Source organism: Lampetra planeri, chromosome 17, assembly GCF_965212315.1.
Source record: "Lampetra planeri chromosome 17, kcLamPlan1.2.h2, whole genome shotgun sequence".
Classification (NCBI taxonomy): domain Eukaryota; kingdom Metazoa; phylum Chordata; class Hyperoartia; order Petromyzontiformes; family Petromyzontidae; genus Lampetra; species Lampetra planeri.
The window spans coordinates 9,313,175-9,330,813 of NC_136123.1; the positions used below are offsets into that span (position 1 = coordinate 9,313,175).

At 46.6% G+C, this 17,639-nt stretch overlaps 1 protein-coding gene across 8 annotated transcripts in view; it reads right to left on the reverse strand.

The window, feature by feature from the left end:
• LOC144723348 (hepatocyte nuclear factor 4-gamma-like) overlaps positions 1-17,639 on the reverse strand; it is an 82,131-nt gene that overhangs the window by 16,385 nt on the left and 48,107 nt on the right. For 7 of the 8 annotated variants that reach the window (XM_078602078.1, XM_078602080.1, XM_078602082.1 and 4 more), the window contains one exon: positions 1,349-1,559. In XM_078602078.1, coding sequence (XP_078458204.1) covers positions 1,349-1,559 — 211 coding nt within the window. Of the gene's footprint in view, positions 1-1,348; positions 1,560-10,752; positions 11,300-17,639 lie in introns of those variants that run through there. The other variant, XM_078602079.1, reaches the window with a different exon arrangement.

Here is a 17,639-nt window from a genome sequence, read left to right on the forward strand (position 1 = left end):
TGTGGTTATGATGATCACGTGGGTGATGATGATGACGAAGGTGACGTGAGTGATAAAAGCGATGATGATATTTACCAGAACTGCCATCAACGCTCTCGCTGTGTCTACCCTCAATTGCATCTGTGCTACTGACCGAATCCGTTCATTTACAATTTCCTCATTTACATTTTTATAGCAGCATTCAGAGTTACCGCGTTGACGCGCCGTGTTTAAGGGATGTGCCAAGGTTAAGGGCGCTGTATACGGTAACCGGTTGCGCAGGCATTGACACTGAAAACGTTTAGCTCGATGCGTTTCAGAGTGTGCCACGTTGGCATTGACTTATCCTTCGTGATGGAAAGCCTCACTCAGTTGCAAGTCTAATTTTGTAAGGCCCTACTTAGACCTGGAACACTTGTACCAAATTCATGCAATGTGACACCTACTCACTGTATTGCCTCTTAAAACGCAGCATACCGTGTCCCTCAAGGTAGGAGCCTCACACTCATGCTGGATCCATCTCTGTATGATCCACCAACCATACCTCCAATCACTAGATTGTTGATGTGCTCACCACATGATGATGATCGTGAACAATGATGAAAATAATTTTTTTCACAATTATGATAACGATAATGTGGAAATAATAGCAATAATAATTATTAGTTGGCAACTCGGAATCCATATCCTTTGGAATTTCAATGAACTGAAATAAATATGAAGTTGCAATTCAACTCAAGAATCGTTCCTTTGCCATCTTGGAGAAGGCTGCGTCAATAGTGACTGTGGGATTTATGCGAACCAATTACTTACAACATATACAATCTACAAGATCAGAAACTTAAACCCACAACTCGGTACGTGTGTTGTAACCAGAAATTATTTAAAACTACAAATCCGTTGTCAATGACACTGATGACGACAGTGACGGCAATACCAAAGATCGTAATGGAATGGCTTATTGCTCATAGCGGGGAGTTGATAAGACAATTTTTTTACGTTCATTAAAAAACACGTGCAACGCTGCCAGCGAATGATCGAAGCGAGCAGTGGTGTTACCATGTGGTCCACGGTGTGAGTCACAGCGTGGGCCACAAGTACGGTGCTTATATTGGCGCGGTAATTTTTAGTAAAATGCAATGCCGAGGTGCGTAGGAAACCCCCCCACCCAATCATTCACGCAAGTGAAGGCCACAGGACATAGGGAAGAAAGAAAAAAACATAATCTCCAAGATGTCACGGATTTCTTTCGGTCCGACGATTTCCCGTAACCACCTTGGACCTCCGCGAGCCCTCCGAGCCCCAAAAAACATCGGATGACAAAAGCACCCGGAGCCTCATGCAGCCCCACATCTCGCCGCCTGCGCACCTGCAGGAGTACATGTGGTTCTTGCGGATGCTGCGGCGGAAGAACCCCTTGCAGCCGTCGCAGCTGGAGGCGCCGTAGTGCTTGCCCGTGGCGCGGTCCCCGCAGATGGCGCAGAACGACATGGTGCCGCCGCCGCTAGCCAAGCCGCCCGGCGCGTCGCCCCCGTTTGCCGCGCCAGCTATGCTGCCGGGGTCCACGGGGGTCATGTCTCCTGCGGGGAGCGAAGACGAGGCGTAAGACACAAACGCGGGGGGGCATAGGAGCGGTGGCAGGGCGGCGCGGGGTGGGGGGATTTATTAAACTATATAAAGATTAAAATTGTTTTTGTTTCTATCAGGTAAGGCCCACTGAGCTGTGTAGCTCTTCTTCATAAGCGACCTGGCCATCACAAATGATAACTCCACAAAGTGGTTTATCATCATGTGGAAATTGATAGTAACCAAATACTCTAAAAACGCACATTGATTCTAAACGTGGAGGGAAAAACCGGAGTACCCGGAAAAAAAAAATCCACGCCATCACGGGAACGTGCAAACTCCAAATATACAGGCATCAGGGTAGGGATCGAACCCACGACCTCCTGTATACCAGGTGAGGTAGTTAACATCTCACCAGCGTGGCCACCCTTCACCCATAAAACCCAGTGCCTCGAGGTTGACAGCCGGGTCAGTGACACCGAGTCGACACGCCCGAGATCCAACGCGGGGTGGCTGGCGCACACGATGTTGGATTCTCGGGTGTGGCGAGGTGATGGCGCAAAGCAGCAATCGTAATGACCTCGGGCTTGCCGCCGAATTCGACAAAATTCCGGCTCTGAGAATCAAACCTATCGATTTGACTGTCACGTGACAAACACGTGGTTTCACACTTCTCTGGGAGAGATCCCAATTGATGCTCGATGTGATGATTTCACACCAGCATTACAGTTGAAATTAAATTGGGCGACAAAAGACAACGAAAAATTACAATACACTGACATACAGCGGTGAAGGCACGGGGGAGATGGGACGAGGCAGTGCGTGAGGTGGAGCCAATGGTGCTTTTCTCCGATGAAAGAAGCATCGTTAGCACTGACAGAGCGTGGCTCTTGTTTGACGAGGCGAGAAATCCACTTTGGATTTTTACCTTTTTTTATTGAGGCAATGCGTGGGCACGTTACGTTGCGATGCACGTTTACAGTGCGTTGTGATGCACGCTACATCGCATTGTGATGCACGTTTACACACCATCAACGTAAACTAAACCGGCTATAAAAAGCAGGGGATAGAAAGATGGAAAATGGACCCGCTGCCCCAAACCAGGTGAGGACCCACCGAAAGGGGTAAGGAAAGTTGGATTTTTACATTTAAAGACGTGACTGTTGACTATGAACCCAAATGATAGAACTTTGTTTTTTTTTCTCAAATCGACCCAATAAAACAACCAATGCAAGGAAAGACAGCCACATGCCGCCCAGCCTGGACATAGAAACTCCTTGCCCAGTTACACTCTACTCCGGCAAACACAAACTCATTCTTATAGATCAGTGCACACTGGCCGGGGTACTGGTGGTGGTGCTGCTGCTGCTGCTACAAAGGCTGGCCACCAACTCCTTCGTGTGCCATGCCGGCCTTCAAAGGCGCTCGCCAACAGCACTTTCCGCCAAACGTCTGTGAAGGCTTTGCCTTTGCTGCTCAAGGCTGAAAATGGAAGATCTGAACATATACCTGACCCACCACAGCAGCCAGACAATCGTCTCTGTGCAGCGTGCGTGGATGAGAAGATTCATAATGCTACCGGGTGGACAAAGGCGATGGACAGCTGAAGAACCCTTCGCTCATCAAACCCAGTGTCTCAAGGTCGACAGCCGGCGGATACTAGCGGCTGTGCCTTGGTATAAAACCCGGCGTGCTTTTGCTCCATCCACTGCTGGTGGAAGGGCCTCTACTAGAGAGAGCTGTATAGAGCCCCGAAATATGGATTTTTTTTGGGCTTACTCTTCCACGATCGCCACACCATGGCCCAGTACCTTGGTGCACATTGGTGCTGGGCCATGGTGGAGAGATGTTGATTACGTTGCCTGGTATACAGGAGGTTGTGGGTTCGATCACAACCCTGACTGACGCCTGTATATTTGGAGTTTGTATGTTCTTCCCGCGGTCGCTCGTATTTTACTCCAAGTCCTCCGTTTATATGCTCCACATTAAGAAACATCCGTTTAAAGTGTTTGGCTGCTAGAAAAATCCACGTGATCAGCCACTTCATTGAGCTGTCATTTGTGGCCAGGTCGCTTCTGAAAAAGAGCCATATAGCTCAGTGGGCCTTGCATGGCAAAATGAAAAATATTTTTTTGGTAGTTTTGAATACGGATAATGCTGTAACGTGAATCCTTCACGCTTGCGATCAATTCTTGAGTAACACTGCTTAAATGAGCACATGGCGGGGCCGGTTTCTGTTGGGAATTTTCACATTTTTATGATGGGGGTCCAGTTTCTCAATGACACTCACTGTTGACTGTCTGCAGAGTTGTATAATGGTACTAGTAATAAAATAAACAAAAGTATGTTTAAGGATATGCACACTTGCAACGTAAACATAACGCCATTAATCGATCCTATGCTCTTGATACAAGTATCGAATCGTATGTGTAAGGAACAATTATTGATGATGTATGCAAATGACATGCTATTGCCGTAAATACAGCAATAGATTGTGGAGTCGATTTGGCAAAACACTTAGAGGCAGTTAAAAATTACGCAACACAATAATTTATTTTGAAAGCTTCACGACCCCAAATCGTGACATTCCATGGAATCACTGGGGGGAGGGGGGGGGATAAATTAATAAAGTGCCGATTATTTTAAAAAGTACAGAATTAAGAAAGAAGTTCAACATGCATGGTCCCCAAAGGTATTTAAAATAACATATAGATAAATAGTAAAATGTGTGGTTGTTTTTAAGTCAGCACTCACAAGCTCCCCATGTTCATTGACCTTTTGTAGCAAATCTAAATCCACTTATTTGTGTGGCGGTTGCAGCATTCACCAAGACAGTGGATAAAGATTCACAGCTGGTGATGCATTACTGTTTGCTCATTCACCAGGGCATCGGCCAAAACCTCCTAAACTGCAGCCGCACCTTGCCAGAATTCCACGAAATTGCATCGACGCCGCCCAGACACTTTCACAAAAAATTCAGCCGTGCAGCACAAGTCATTTTTTTGGGGGGGGGGGGCGGGGGTGGGTGGAAGGGGGGGGCAATAAATAGAAGAGCAAACACATTTATGGGGGTAACATCCTCTAACAAGCCATGCGGCGACCTCGCTGATCACAAGGTGTCCTCCCTTAGTGCCCTCCTAACAACATATTCATTACCCGCAAGCTGTTACCCCAGCGCCAGCCGCCGGCGTGAAGCTATCTCGGCTCCCTCTCTTCGCAGATTCTCCTTTTGCGCGTTTTTTTGTTGTTGTCCTGTGCATCGCGAGCGCTAACATCGAGAGGCAGGGGACGGTTAAAGCGTCAAGCAAGAGGAACTTCGCATCGCCAATCATTAGCCCATCCCGTAACCGAGCCACGGAGCGCAACTGATTTAACACGAAAAAAAAAACCCTCAGCACTGAGTAAAAAAGTAAAAAAAAGGAGAAATCTGCTCCGTAAGCCATTTGTTCCAGTTACTCAGCAAACTTCGCGAAATGCACACTCGGTTCTGGTTCACTTGGGAGGTTGCATGAAAAATTCTCCGTGGAGAGAAAAACAACTTTGCTGGCAAAGCCGAGCGAGGGACGGAACCGCGCCAGGCACGCGACACGCGCACCGCTCCCGCTAGAACCTTTGCGGAGTGCGACGCGCGCGGACACGCTCTGGACGCGTGACCGCGTGCGGAAGCCCACGGCTCCATGAGATGTGAGGCGGCCGGGGAGACAAAGCGACCTCCGCGCCACGCCGGCCTGGAACCGGTGCGGCTGAGTTCGTAGGTTCGAAACCATCTGGCGTTATAAACGAGACTGTGACGTGCTGCAACACGATGGTCCCCACCCAGGCCCAATCACAAGTGACTGCATACGCATGTAAAAGAAACAACACCCAGGAGATACGGTGAACGATAGCATCTTTGATGGCTGTAGGGGTGATAGAAACCTATTACGTACAAGCTGTAGTAATCATAATAATTTACAGCCCTTTGCTATTCCATCGATGGCTGAAGGGCTTTCCTTGCTTCTTCTCATCAATTGCACAATTGTAACATGGTGTAATTAATAGCGCACATGGACAGCCCCCTTTGTCACGAGTTCACTGCTGGATGAGGGCTTCCCTATGCCTTGCGGGCTGTTGAAGGATATTTGACCATGTTGGTCAGTGTGGGTTGAAGTTGCAAGAAGTGCAGATGAACAATGGACTTTGCAGCACGAGCCCTCTACTGCCAACAATGCCTATTGCAACTGTCTATTAGCCATGGTGTTCACTCATCCAAGGACTATACAGGCCCAGCCTGCTTAGCTTCTTAGATATGATGAGATTAGGAGCATTCAAATTGGGATTATTCATAGCAATCGCCCCCTACTGGCAGACTCATGCCCCAGGTCACGCTTGCAAACGAGACAATCCTGCTTTCTTGAATTCTCACCCAGTTACACGAAATAAACTTGAATCTATTCTTGATGATTCGGTCATTGGCTTCATTAATATAAAAAAACCAGCAAAAGATGATTTATAGGATGTTTTAAATTCGTGTGTTTATATTAGGCCGGGATTCAGACCATAATAAGAAAAAACAGTGTACACCATGAAAACATAACCAGTATTGTTATATTCCTAAAAAAATATGTATAATTGATGGAGGAAAACTCTATGCCTCCAATGACATGGGCACGATGCACGTGTTGTACCATAAACAAGCACACATAGATGCATACTTGTATGCACACACTGTTAATAGTAAGAACATCTAAGAGCAGCAATTGTATCGCGCTTTCAGGCTTCATATGAATGCCTTTTCAGAAAATATCTATAACGTAAACAAAACTGCCCCATATAGACTTTAACAGACTTGGTCCAAGTGCTGTTAGTGAGCACCTACGAAGGCTGCCACGGCACACGAGAGTGTGGGTGGCCAACGTCGCGCCCGCTGCCTCCGTCTCCCCAATCCTGATGTTTACACACCGCACCAAGCACTCGTTTAAGGCCGAGTCGACCTAAGGGGTGCGCAGGACGGCGACAGATATATGTTGGCCACGAGCGGGTAACGAACCCGGGTAGCCAATTCATAATAGAGGTTTTTGGGGGTGAGAACGCGTAAATATAAATGTGTTGTTAAACCCGCCACAGCCAATTAGTAAGGTTTGCCATGTAACAAAACATGCCAATTCATTACTAGTGCAGTGTGTTGGAGAGTAAACCCACAACATCTACAATTCTCGAATCGGCATGATTTGTTTATGTCACAAACCTTACTAATTGGCTGTGTCGGGTGGTTGGGGGTTTAACGACACGTTTATATATTTACGCGACCTTAGCCAAAAACCCCTGTTATGGATATTGGTCCCGAAAGCCTACGTGTTAAACTGGGTCGCCATTTTTGAAGCGCGATTCCCTAACCACTACACTACCGCCCCCACTATATATGTATAATATACATGTATATTTCCGCATGTATACATCGTTTTGTGAGCATAGCTACATGAATGATTTTACTTGGGTGTATGTATTTTCCTTCAGTCAAATATGTGGACAGGTTTAAACAAATATACCTTTACATCTGGCCCTATCTGTGACCAATGGTGGAGAAGAAATGTTGGCCCAAAGGAAGATAAGGCGAGAGCGATGTGATAACCCTTACATCTACAGGTTCACCTCGCAATCAATTCCAGCACTCGCAAGCCCAGCGAGTGAGCAGCGCATTGTTGAAAAGCCGTTGAGTGTGGTTAATCGGCTGCGACGGTGGTGGGAGACGGGGGGGGCATTGGGACACATCAAACAACACACCTCGACCCATACACTGCCTCAACCTAAACATGAATATTGTGGTGTGAGAGGCCACGCAATGGAACAGCTCAGAGCGGAGACAAGAGAGGAAACAGGGAGGGATATGCAGCGGTAATCGTCGCCAAACGTTGTTCAACGTAGTGCCTTAAAGATGCAGTTTGGTGAAATCCGAATGTAAAAACAGAACTTGAGGCCTCATTCTTACATCGGCAGAAACTGATTTCATGGCGATTTTGCCACAACAGCAATGCACCCATTTCTCCACCAAACAATGGCGGAAGCTATCCTTCTGCCAACGTTTCAGCTAGGCCCTTTGCTTAGTCAACAGTTTTACATTGGTACATACGTGGGTAAATAATGTATTAAAAACATTATTTTGAATTGATCATTTTAATGAAGAACAACTCAAGGCTGTTGCAACTTTAGGCCATAATACTTTTGGAGGTGGAGTTCATTATGATGTCTCTACAGTTAGATAAGAGAGGTATAATTTGAATAGGTAGAATTTTCCTACTGTGACCAAAGTAGGATTTGAAATTGTGAGAGAGGTCGTTTTGGTCATCTCACACCGGAATGAATAGTAGGCCAGCAAGTTCACATCTCCGAGACCTTTCGGACACTTGTTCTGAAATGGGGACCGATGAGATCAGATACCTTTAAAAGACACATTAATCATTAAAGGTTTCCATCTTTAGAGTGTAATTTATGTAAAAAAAAACATTTTCACTGTCCTGCATATCAGCATTCTCTTTCTTTCAACGTGCAGCGCGTGTAAACAGCACACAGCCTCTCTGCAAAATGCAAAAAACTATCAGCAATTCCTCAAGAACTGAAATGTGGTCCTCTTGTGAGTGAGCACCATCAAAATACACTTGAGCAAATGTGAGTGAATGACCGCAGCAGTGGGGGCAGCGATAGACAACTTTGGGCTGTCGATCTTTTGCACAATGCACAATGGCTGTGTACGTTTTACATGTCGGCGTGTCTTGTTTGAAACATGAAAGATGGTTGTCTTGGCTTGCACTGTTACCTTGTGGCGATGAGGGATTTCTCCTAATTCACAGATTTGATTGCGCTCTTTCCGCAGTCTCAACGTGTTCATAATTTGCAGCGGAGTTTACAAAAGCTGCAACTACAAAGCCAAGCCACGAGAAGAGACTTTGCCTCCATTATGATTTTGCTTCAATAAAGCAATTTTTCACGACTGAATTCACTGCGCTTGTTAAGGCATTCCCACTTTTGAAGCGTGAATATGCATTTGTAGTTTGATTCTGAAACATGTATACTTTGTTTATAACATGTATCAAATGTTATATCAATAAAATGTATAGCGTAATACCTTAAACATTGCAATTTAATGTTAAAACTTTAAATAATTTACTATGCAATGAATACAGATACACACTACGTGTATGTAACATAAACGTCTACACGTTAATAAAATACAGTTATTGAAAAATAATAACAGTATTATTTTGACTGCAACTGAGAGCGTTAAAAAACCTAGACGTTTCAGCCAACTGGCCTCCTTCAGGAAAAATGTCTATATACAGTGTGCATGAACACAATTAATATTCTATAATAATGTTGAGTTGTATATAGCACCGTTCATTCAAATCGCATCTAACAATCGCTGAGGAATTACAGACAAGCTGGGAGGTGGCCAGGTAGTGAGCCAGTGCCAGAAATTTGCCCAAGCTCTGTGATCCTCTATATATTAAGATGTTTTCAGCCGAATAATAATAATTATGAGTGTTTATAAGGTGTGCATGCGATTGGAAGCATATATTTACTCACATTTTTTTTCCTTCTTAAAATAATAAATAACAAAGTGTGGACCACACAGTTACATAAATACGAATCCACTGCAACCATTACCTCTCTGATGCAGTCGCTCACTAAACGCAAATACTGGACACTGTGTCGCGGTGTTTTCGATAGAACACTACTCACGATTTACGACATCTTATTTTCTCTCGCGTGATTATAATTAGTATGATGCTAATGGCGAAATTCCGGTCTCTGTCCGAGCCAAGGCCCCGCAATGAGAAAAGCTAAATTTTACAGAGCACGCACACATCCCCGCCGCTGATAGTAAAACCACTGCATGTGTGACAACAGTGAGCACGGCAAACATTGATAGGGCCACGCAAACACGACGGGGAAAACATCGGGCAATAACGAACGGCCCTGCATCTGTTTGTTTTGTTTCTTTCACTTTTAATGAAATAACGCGAGTGTCGCCAGTCTACGGGCGTCATCCAGAGTTAGGTCTCATCTGTGTGAGCATCACACACGAGCATCCGTCGCAGCGATGCTCGTAACTCTTTGGCGATCCTGAGCTGGTGGTGCGAAATTCCGTAAACCCACGGCAAGAGGGTCAGACTCTCCACACGACAGCCAATGCTGACCATCCACAAAAGTTATTCTCAATTCACTGACCCCAGAACAGACGGGAAGCTGAGTCAGCACCAGAGGATTTGAACTCGCGACTCAAATGCTCTAACCACAGCATCGACCAATCGTATATCCTCAGTCTGCAACATTGGGAAACTGTCGCACAAGCCTAGGAAAAATAATCCCATCGCGAAAAAATGTGAATGTCTCCGAATGATTGCGAGGGCTGGAGAGGAGTGGAGGACGGACACTGGGAGATGAAGCAGATGACACTGAAAGATGAAGGTGGACTGAGAGAAGCAGAGGCAGAAGAAGGAGCGGCCTAAGGCTCGGGGAGGGACAGGGAGGAACGAGTCCGGGCTGAACGCAAACCGACAGCAACATTACTGTGATCCGTTTACCAAAGGCAGGTTCCAGTAATTATGTATTTAGCACTGAAAATCTCAGTTTGAAATCGGATTACTCTTACTTAGGATGTACCTGACTGAATACTTATTACGATTGCTATTAGTTATTCAAATTCCAAAACGATTTCAAAAACTGAAAAAAGCAAAAAGTGATCGCGGCCCGGGTTAACGTACAAAAACCAGTAGCTCATGTCTAAAGACCACAGTACAAATATTTTAAGTCGTAGAGCACTTTCCTGTTACGTCTGAAGTCCAGGGGTCAGATGCGTAAAACCACTTTAGTTCCCTTAACTTCGACATAAATCAGTGTCAATTAAGGGATATTTTCACTTTCTGTTTTATTGTACAACTGACCAAAGGAACTTAAATGCACTTTGAGATGCTATGGCATTACCGCACAATATAAACACAACTCATCGGCCCCTTAATAGTACAAGCGATTCCAAAGAGTCGGATTGCAATACTTTGAAAATAGAAAAATACGAATTCACGTTCCGTAAAATTTTAACACCGCAGCAATTGGTAATCGGGGGGTCCTGTTCGCAGGACCGGCTGCAGGTTCCGGACGGACGGTGGGGCAGGACGGCGGTGGAGGTCGTCGATGAGATCCGCGGGGCGCCCCGGGGGGGGGGGCTCTTACCATGGCTGGTGGCGGGGGGCAGCATGTGCACGCTGTCAAACTCCAGCGCGGTGTACGCCGGGTCCAGGGACTCGCAGTAGTCGGCCATCTCCATGCCCAGAACGCTCCCCGACAGACGCATTATACAAGGGGCCCTACACGTGCGTGCCCGTGTACATATAGACGGTGTGGGCGAATGGTGGAGGATCGATGTACTTATACTGCTTCCGCTTGTATTAAATATATACACAGAGATACCTAAGCACGTATTACTCTAAGGACCAGGCTTGACGGAGACTCATGGATTAGTGCCTGTTGCAGGTGTGACTGCTTACGAATGCTTGTCTCTCTCTCTCCCTTTGGCAGGTGGCAAATTGGCAGTGGAGGTAAAGCTCTATATTGATGCTCAACGCCCCCTTGGCTACTCCACACGCGTGGGCCGAGGGGCAGGGTTTGAAGGCGGTCCCCCAAGGTGAGCAGACACGGGGAGGAGGAACTCCGAACGGGCAATGCACTCCTCGTTAATGCTTAACCGGACTCCTGTCCTGGTCCCTCCCTGCGCTCTCAGTCTCCACCAACACCTACAGCCATTCTAACTGCACACCCCCACCACTCCTCAACCATTGCCTACCACCCTCCACCCACTCACCACCTCTCTACCCCGACCAATTTTTTTATGGCACTCTAGTAGAATGCTTATTTGTTACTTCGCAGGTAATCTCGGCTACCGTGTTCAAAGAGATCGTGGCGCTGAGTTTATTGCGGCTCGGCACGATCTGCGCACGACCTCGCAGCGGCCGAGAGGCGCTTGATCTGGTGGAGATGTTCTGCGTTTCTAGGAGACAGGATGCTCCATGTCACTAGATAACGAGATTGTCCACGTCGCAAGGAGACGAGATGCTCTGCATCGCTAGGAGACTGCACATTGCTATGAGACGCTCCACATCTCTAGAGATGCTTTGCGTCGCTAGGAGATGAGATGCTCCACGTTGCTAGGAGACGCTCCACGTCGCTAGGAGACGAGATGCTACGTGTTGCTAGGAGACGCTCCACGTTGCTAGGCGATAAGACGCTCCACGTTGCTAGGAGACGAGATGCTACGTGTTGCTAGGAGATGTTCTGAGTTTCTAGGAGACGCTCTGCCACACACAACATCACTCATACCCAGCATCAATTGGCTGCAGCACACGTTTACCCTCCGCTACTACGTCACGTGTTTAAAGCATCAGTATCAATGCATAATTAAACAAAAACAACTGTGAAGCTGCATTGGCAGCGGTGGATGAGCACAAATAACACAAACGCAAAACATTTGTCAATAACATCGCCCAAAAAGAGGAAAATTCATAATCCGTGACATTTCTGACAATTTCCCTTTTTCACACGCACAGGAGCCATTGCCCAACATGTGGCCTCTTACCCGTTTCCTCTCTATGGAGGAAACCAAAACTAAATTAACACTAAACAATTTTTATTTTACCAGGTAAGGCCCACTGAAGTGACCCAACCACAAATTATATCTCACGTTTCTCAACATGCGGAGGCGAAAAACCGGAAGCGTAACTCTCTCATGAAATCTCTCTCATGAAATCATGGGGCTTCTGCGCAACCGAACAATGCACTTGTCAGGAGAAGCAAACAATGGATCATCTTCTAGATTTGAAGTTTTCGTGACTTCGGTTAAGTCACGTGAATTAACCGAAAAAACCAAAGAGAATGGACCATCTCCTGAGATGCCTTGCAGCACCACAATGCACTCCCCAAGCATTTTTGGCAATGCCAACACCGGAAAGCAGTGGCCTGCGCAGAATATTGGGTTGGACAGGAGACACGAAGAAGAAGTCCGGAAGCGTGGAAACGCACCGTCACATTCCAAATGCCGCCCTCAGGTTTGTGGAGGCCTGCGGCAGAGTGCCTCTTTTGGCCCCGCAAATTTTATTCGCGTCAAAAAAGTAAAAACAGACCCATTGAGGGGGGCGGCGGGGGGGGGGGCTCATTTGTATGAGGCCCAGGAAAAGTATTCCCCTTTTGCCTTCTTCCCGTACCCCTCCCCCCAACCCAACCCCTCTGGGCGATCCCACTGACAGCAGCGGCGGGCATAGCGTTAGGCCCATTGAGCCACTCAACCTCCTTCGTACGCACGCCATCTTTGTAATTGCTGTCGTTGTTTTTGCACACCTCTAGTAGCGCAGGTGGAATGACGTTACGTTTTTCTCTTTATAATTTTCGTCGTATGCATCCCCTACAAGCTGGTTTTATATCTCTTGACTTTGAATGAGTGGTTTTTTTTGGTGTAGTAATTTGCACAAAAGCCATGAAGAGGAAGTCTTAAGACTGAGTAAGATCAGGCATTTAGTGAAGCTTAAAAAAGCCCACCCAACAATAACCTGGCTGTTAGGCACTCCGCTCTTAAACTTTTTTTTCCACAGGGCAATAGTAAAACAATAAACATCTCCCTTTTACTAGTGTAATGGATTACACAGAGTGCTGATAAGTGATAAGGATTATCGTACATAGCACAATCTGTTTTGTCGTGAATAACTAAAAATCACACCTCACCAAATATTGTTCAATCTCAACATTCCAGATCAGGGAAATGTCTCCCATTACAAGAATAATCAGGAGGCTGTGAGTTCAAATGCAACATCGTTTCCTTCCTTCTCCCAGATCTCACAGCCACGACCAAGACTGACTGTTTCATGCCATGCGTACTAAACGCTTCTCTTTACGCTTCTTCCCACGCAATGCTCCACTTTGGAATTCACTCCCATCGGTCCCTTTTCCCCAGTTCTTATGAAATTTATAAATTCAAGAAATGTATGCACTCGAATCAAGTTTAATGGTGCTGTCTATTGATCGCTGCTTGGCATTTTGGGCCTGTGCTCAGCAATGGTGATAAGAAGAAAAAACCCCAAAATCAATTTAAACAGAGCATCTAAATATGACCGCATCGCATGACCTTGCAAATGACGGGGGGACCTTGCACATCAATTAGGAAATAGTTTTTGTTAGTTTTTTAACCAGGAGATCAGAATCAGAATATGCATTTATACTGGGGGATTCTGATAAGCTATACAGCTCTTTTTCACAGATCTCCAGGTGCAATTTAAGATCCTGTCGGGGGCAGCGGACAGGGCAGAGAAGCACGGTAACGGTACAAGAGGGTGCGATGGAAGACATTGCACGGAGTCAGTCAGTCACAGGCTTTGAAGAACGTGAAGGCTTTCATTATGGAAGTTGAACGTGGAACGGTGGCAAGAACGCAAACCGTTAGCGGGAGAGAGTTCCAGACTAGGATGCAGCTGCAGAGTAGAAATGCCCCCCTCACATTGACACTGAAATCAGGTTGATTGGGAGTTTTGAGAGAGGGCTTCTGGATTGCTGGAGTAGAAATCGCCGTGAAGGGTCATAGAGTGAGGCCAGATTGGAGAGGTAGGCGAGGGGCAAGTCCACAGAGGGTATTGAAGAGAGTGAGGGTGCCCTTGTCGTTTACCTATGATTGCATGGGCAGAAAGTGGAGCAAATTTTATTACGGTGTCTCTTTCACAGGTACAGGTGAGATGTCTGGTATGAACTCTATTGATGCCATCCCCATGCCATCTGTGTGGCTACGATCTGATATTGATAAATATTCAGCACTGACAACAGGGCTTACCTTGAATTAAGTCAATAATCAAATTCAACCTCATCACTTTTCATGGAGTCATTTGCAACCAGGCTGAATCATTAACTGACTACATTTTTTTACTGTACTTCATTAACTCACCATACTTGTGAACCTGGTTTAACCAACAGAGTCAGAGTCAGGGACTGAAACTCAAACCCAGGATTCAGCCAAAATGGCTCAGTGCTTCAAAAGAGTTGAGTCAGTTTGGTCTCCAGAGCCATCCAGCCACCTTATTAATGTCACTCATTTTATTCATATATTTTTTACTTATTGATTTATCATGCCCCAGGCATTCCTAATAAAGCGGCGGAAAGTTGGCACGAGGCATGCAAAATCACACGCAAACAATGGCGGAGCCACGATTTTCAGGTAGGGGGGGCAACCCCTTCAGCAATGAAAAATGATAGAGGAGTTGGTAGTAAGTAAGGACTTGTCCCTTGCTTGTTATTCGACGCGTGTGCAGCGATGGCGCAGCCATCGATCGAGGGTCGAATTCGAACCGCCGTGTGTGATCGGCATCGCGCTCGCTGAAGGTGTTTGCCTTCAGGGAAGTCGTGTCCTGTATACGCAACTGCGCACAATTCTGAGTCACTTATAACTGCTTTGCCGTTACTTATTGCCAATTATGGACCCAGACTATTGTCCTATCATCTCATAGAGTCCCTGGCACGTAATAATATGCTACACAGTGGCAGTGGGGGTCGCAAAATGCCGATTTATTACTAATAAACCCAAATGATCCGATCGAAATTAGGGATTTCGATCGGATCACTGGGGGGGCACATGCCACCCCACCTCACCCCCCCCCACTGGCTCCGCCAGTGCACGCAAACCACTCCAACCCCCAAATCCACATCGATCGACTAAATCCTCTCACTCATCTAAGGAGGGCATAATTAGATACGCACGAGGGCCACCGATACCAAAATCTCTTCTACAATAACAGAACATACCCTGTGCCCTGTGCACGTAAACTGAAACGACACAGCGCAACAAGGCATCGAAATACAACGGAATGACAATCAGCCTTTGGCATCACGCACGCAGCAGTAAATCTGCTCTTCACAGTCGCTTCGCCGCGGACGAGTCACAGGCGAGACTTGAGGAGCGCCCCCCGCCTCCAACCCACCCCCACCCACGATTGTCGAGTCAAACCTCGTCGCGCGAGGACTCGGCAGCCTCTCGTCAAGGTGAACGCCGTTCCTACGCTTCCTCGTTAAGGAGCGGCGGCTACAGCAACGCGATTAATTGCCGCGACACCCAAAAATTGCCGCTTAACCCAAAAGAAACCCGCAGGTGCCATAAAGCTGGCAGCCTTCGGTGATAAGGGGCAGGCCCAGCGGTGCTATCGGGCGCAGGGGAAGGGGTGGGGGGACGCTATCGCGAGCGCTATCGCGGCAAGAGATGCAGTTATTGCAGGCTGACACGCAGAGGCACACCCTGCCTGGCTCCAATGCCCAGACACCATTCCCCACCCCCCCACAAGCCCAGCCACGGCCTTCAATTACTCAGCAGGCAATGGGGCAAGGGGGGGGCTCTTAGAGAAAGGTATTAACTACCAGATTCACCTCGCCAATTGTGCATCTCTTCCGCCATAGTTGGACTTGAGAGGGAGCCAATCGGGTCTAATGAATGTAACTTTCAGAAATGAAATGGAAATAATTGTGCTTTTTGGCGCAAGATACATTTCCTATGCGTGAAAAATAATATCACGCGTCACGTGACACGCAAACTAAATGGCCACCTTCGCTGGTGAGGGACACTGAAACTTCGCTGTACTTCAGTGGTTTGGAGGTGGGGTTGGTGAATTGTGCAGAGATGGGAGTCATAAAGTGTACGAGACACCTATCTGCGGTGCTCTGCGGTTCCCATATAAGGCGGTGCAGCGCGGTAGGTTTATGGCGGGCTGTTTGTGCAGTTGGGCTTGAGTGTTGTATGTGTTTTCTCAGGGCACTCCACAGTCTGAATCCCACGCAGAAAAACAAGCGAAAAAAAAAACAGCCAAACTTGTCAAGCGATTCCTTTGAATGTTTTTATTCTCGAGACTCAGTGAGGTGATTAAAATAAAAAACGAGTGCCCTCGTGGTTGCATCATGATTTTGATCGACCAAATGAGCCTAGAGGATGCAAAGTGATGGGTAATTCACGCATCTAAAAACAACGTGCAAAAGTTATGGGTCTTTGTACATTTTAAAACTGACTTGCAATGCTAAAATCATTATCAGCCGAGAAATGCAAATATTGTCGGTCCACAAACTATTTTCATTCTGTAAATTCAATAAAAACGAGTTGCAGTATTGAGTTTTCTGAATGATCGTTTCCACAATTTTCCCTGGTTAAACCTTCTAGGTGCCTGTGATTGTAAACAAAATCAGGTGTACCTCCATGCATGCAGTGTAAGTCCCTGCATAGAATAGTATGCCCCAGGTTAAACGTGCCAATTATTTCACGACTAACGCAAATGAACAATGTACATGTGTACATGCAGGGCTAGGACACCCCTGCGATAGCATGGTAGATTCCACAAACACACATTTATCAGCTCTCCTTATTCCAGTCAGACTCGCACAAGTAAAGTTCATAGGTGAAAGACATTAATTGGCGAGAACTTCACCTCTCCGCTCGCTCCCTGACCCACAACGCCGCTGAGTAGGTGCTACAGAATTTGCTCTTTTGCACCAACCGCTGTTTATGGCCGACTTTAACTCACGCGTATCTGACTTGGTGGCACCGTGGTGGTGTAACTCCCAATTGGAAAGCCATGAATTTGAATGCTGGTCATTGCTTAACTCAGACCACTGTCCCTTCACGGTAGATAAAACAAGTACCAACTCTATTTTGGAGTAAACTGCCATTGTCTGCTGTGGAGAATTTCATGGGAATACGAAATTCCCACCTCTTCTAGATTTGCAGTTTTCGTGACTGCAAGGATCCATACTCTTTGGTTCTTTCGGTAAAGTCGCGTAGGTGAAAATAAAATAAAAATAACTAAATCACGACGTTTCGGAGGCAACACAAGCTTCCGTCATCAGGTGGAACAACAGCAGCAAAAGTAAAAAAAAAATTGCTGGGGTTGTTCCACCTGATGACGGAAGCTTGTGTTGCCTTCAAAACGTCGTTATTTAGTTATTTTTATTTTATTTTATTTTCACCTACGTGACTTCCCACCTCTTGCCTCAGGGCCGCCAACTGAGGTGAGTGCCACCTCATTGCTCACTAGGTAGAGGCACTTTGGGCTGCT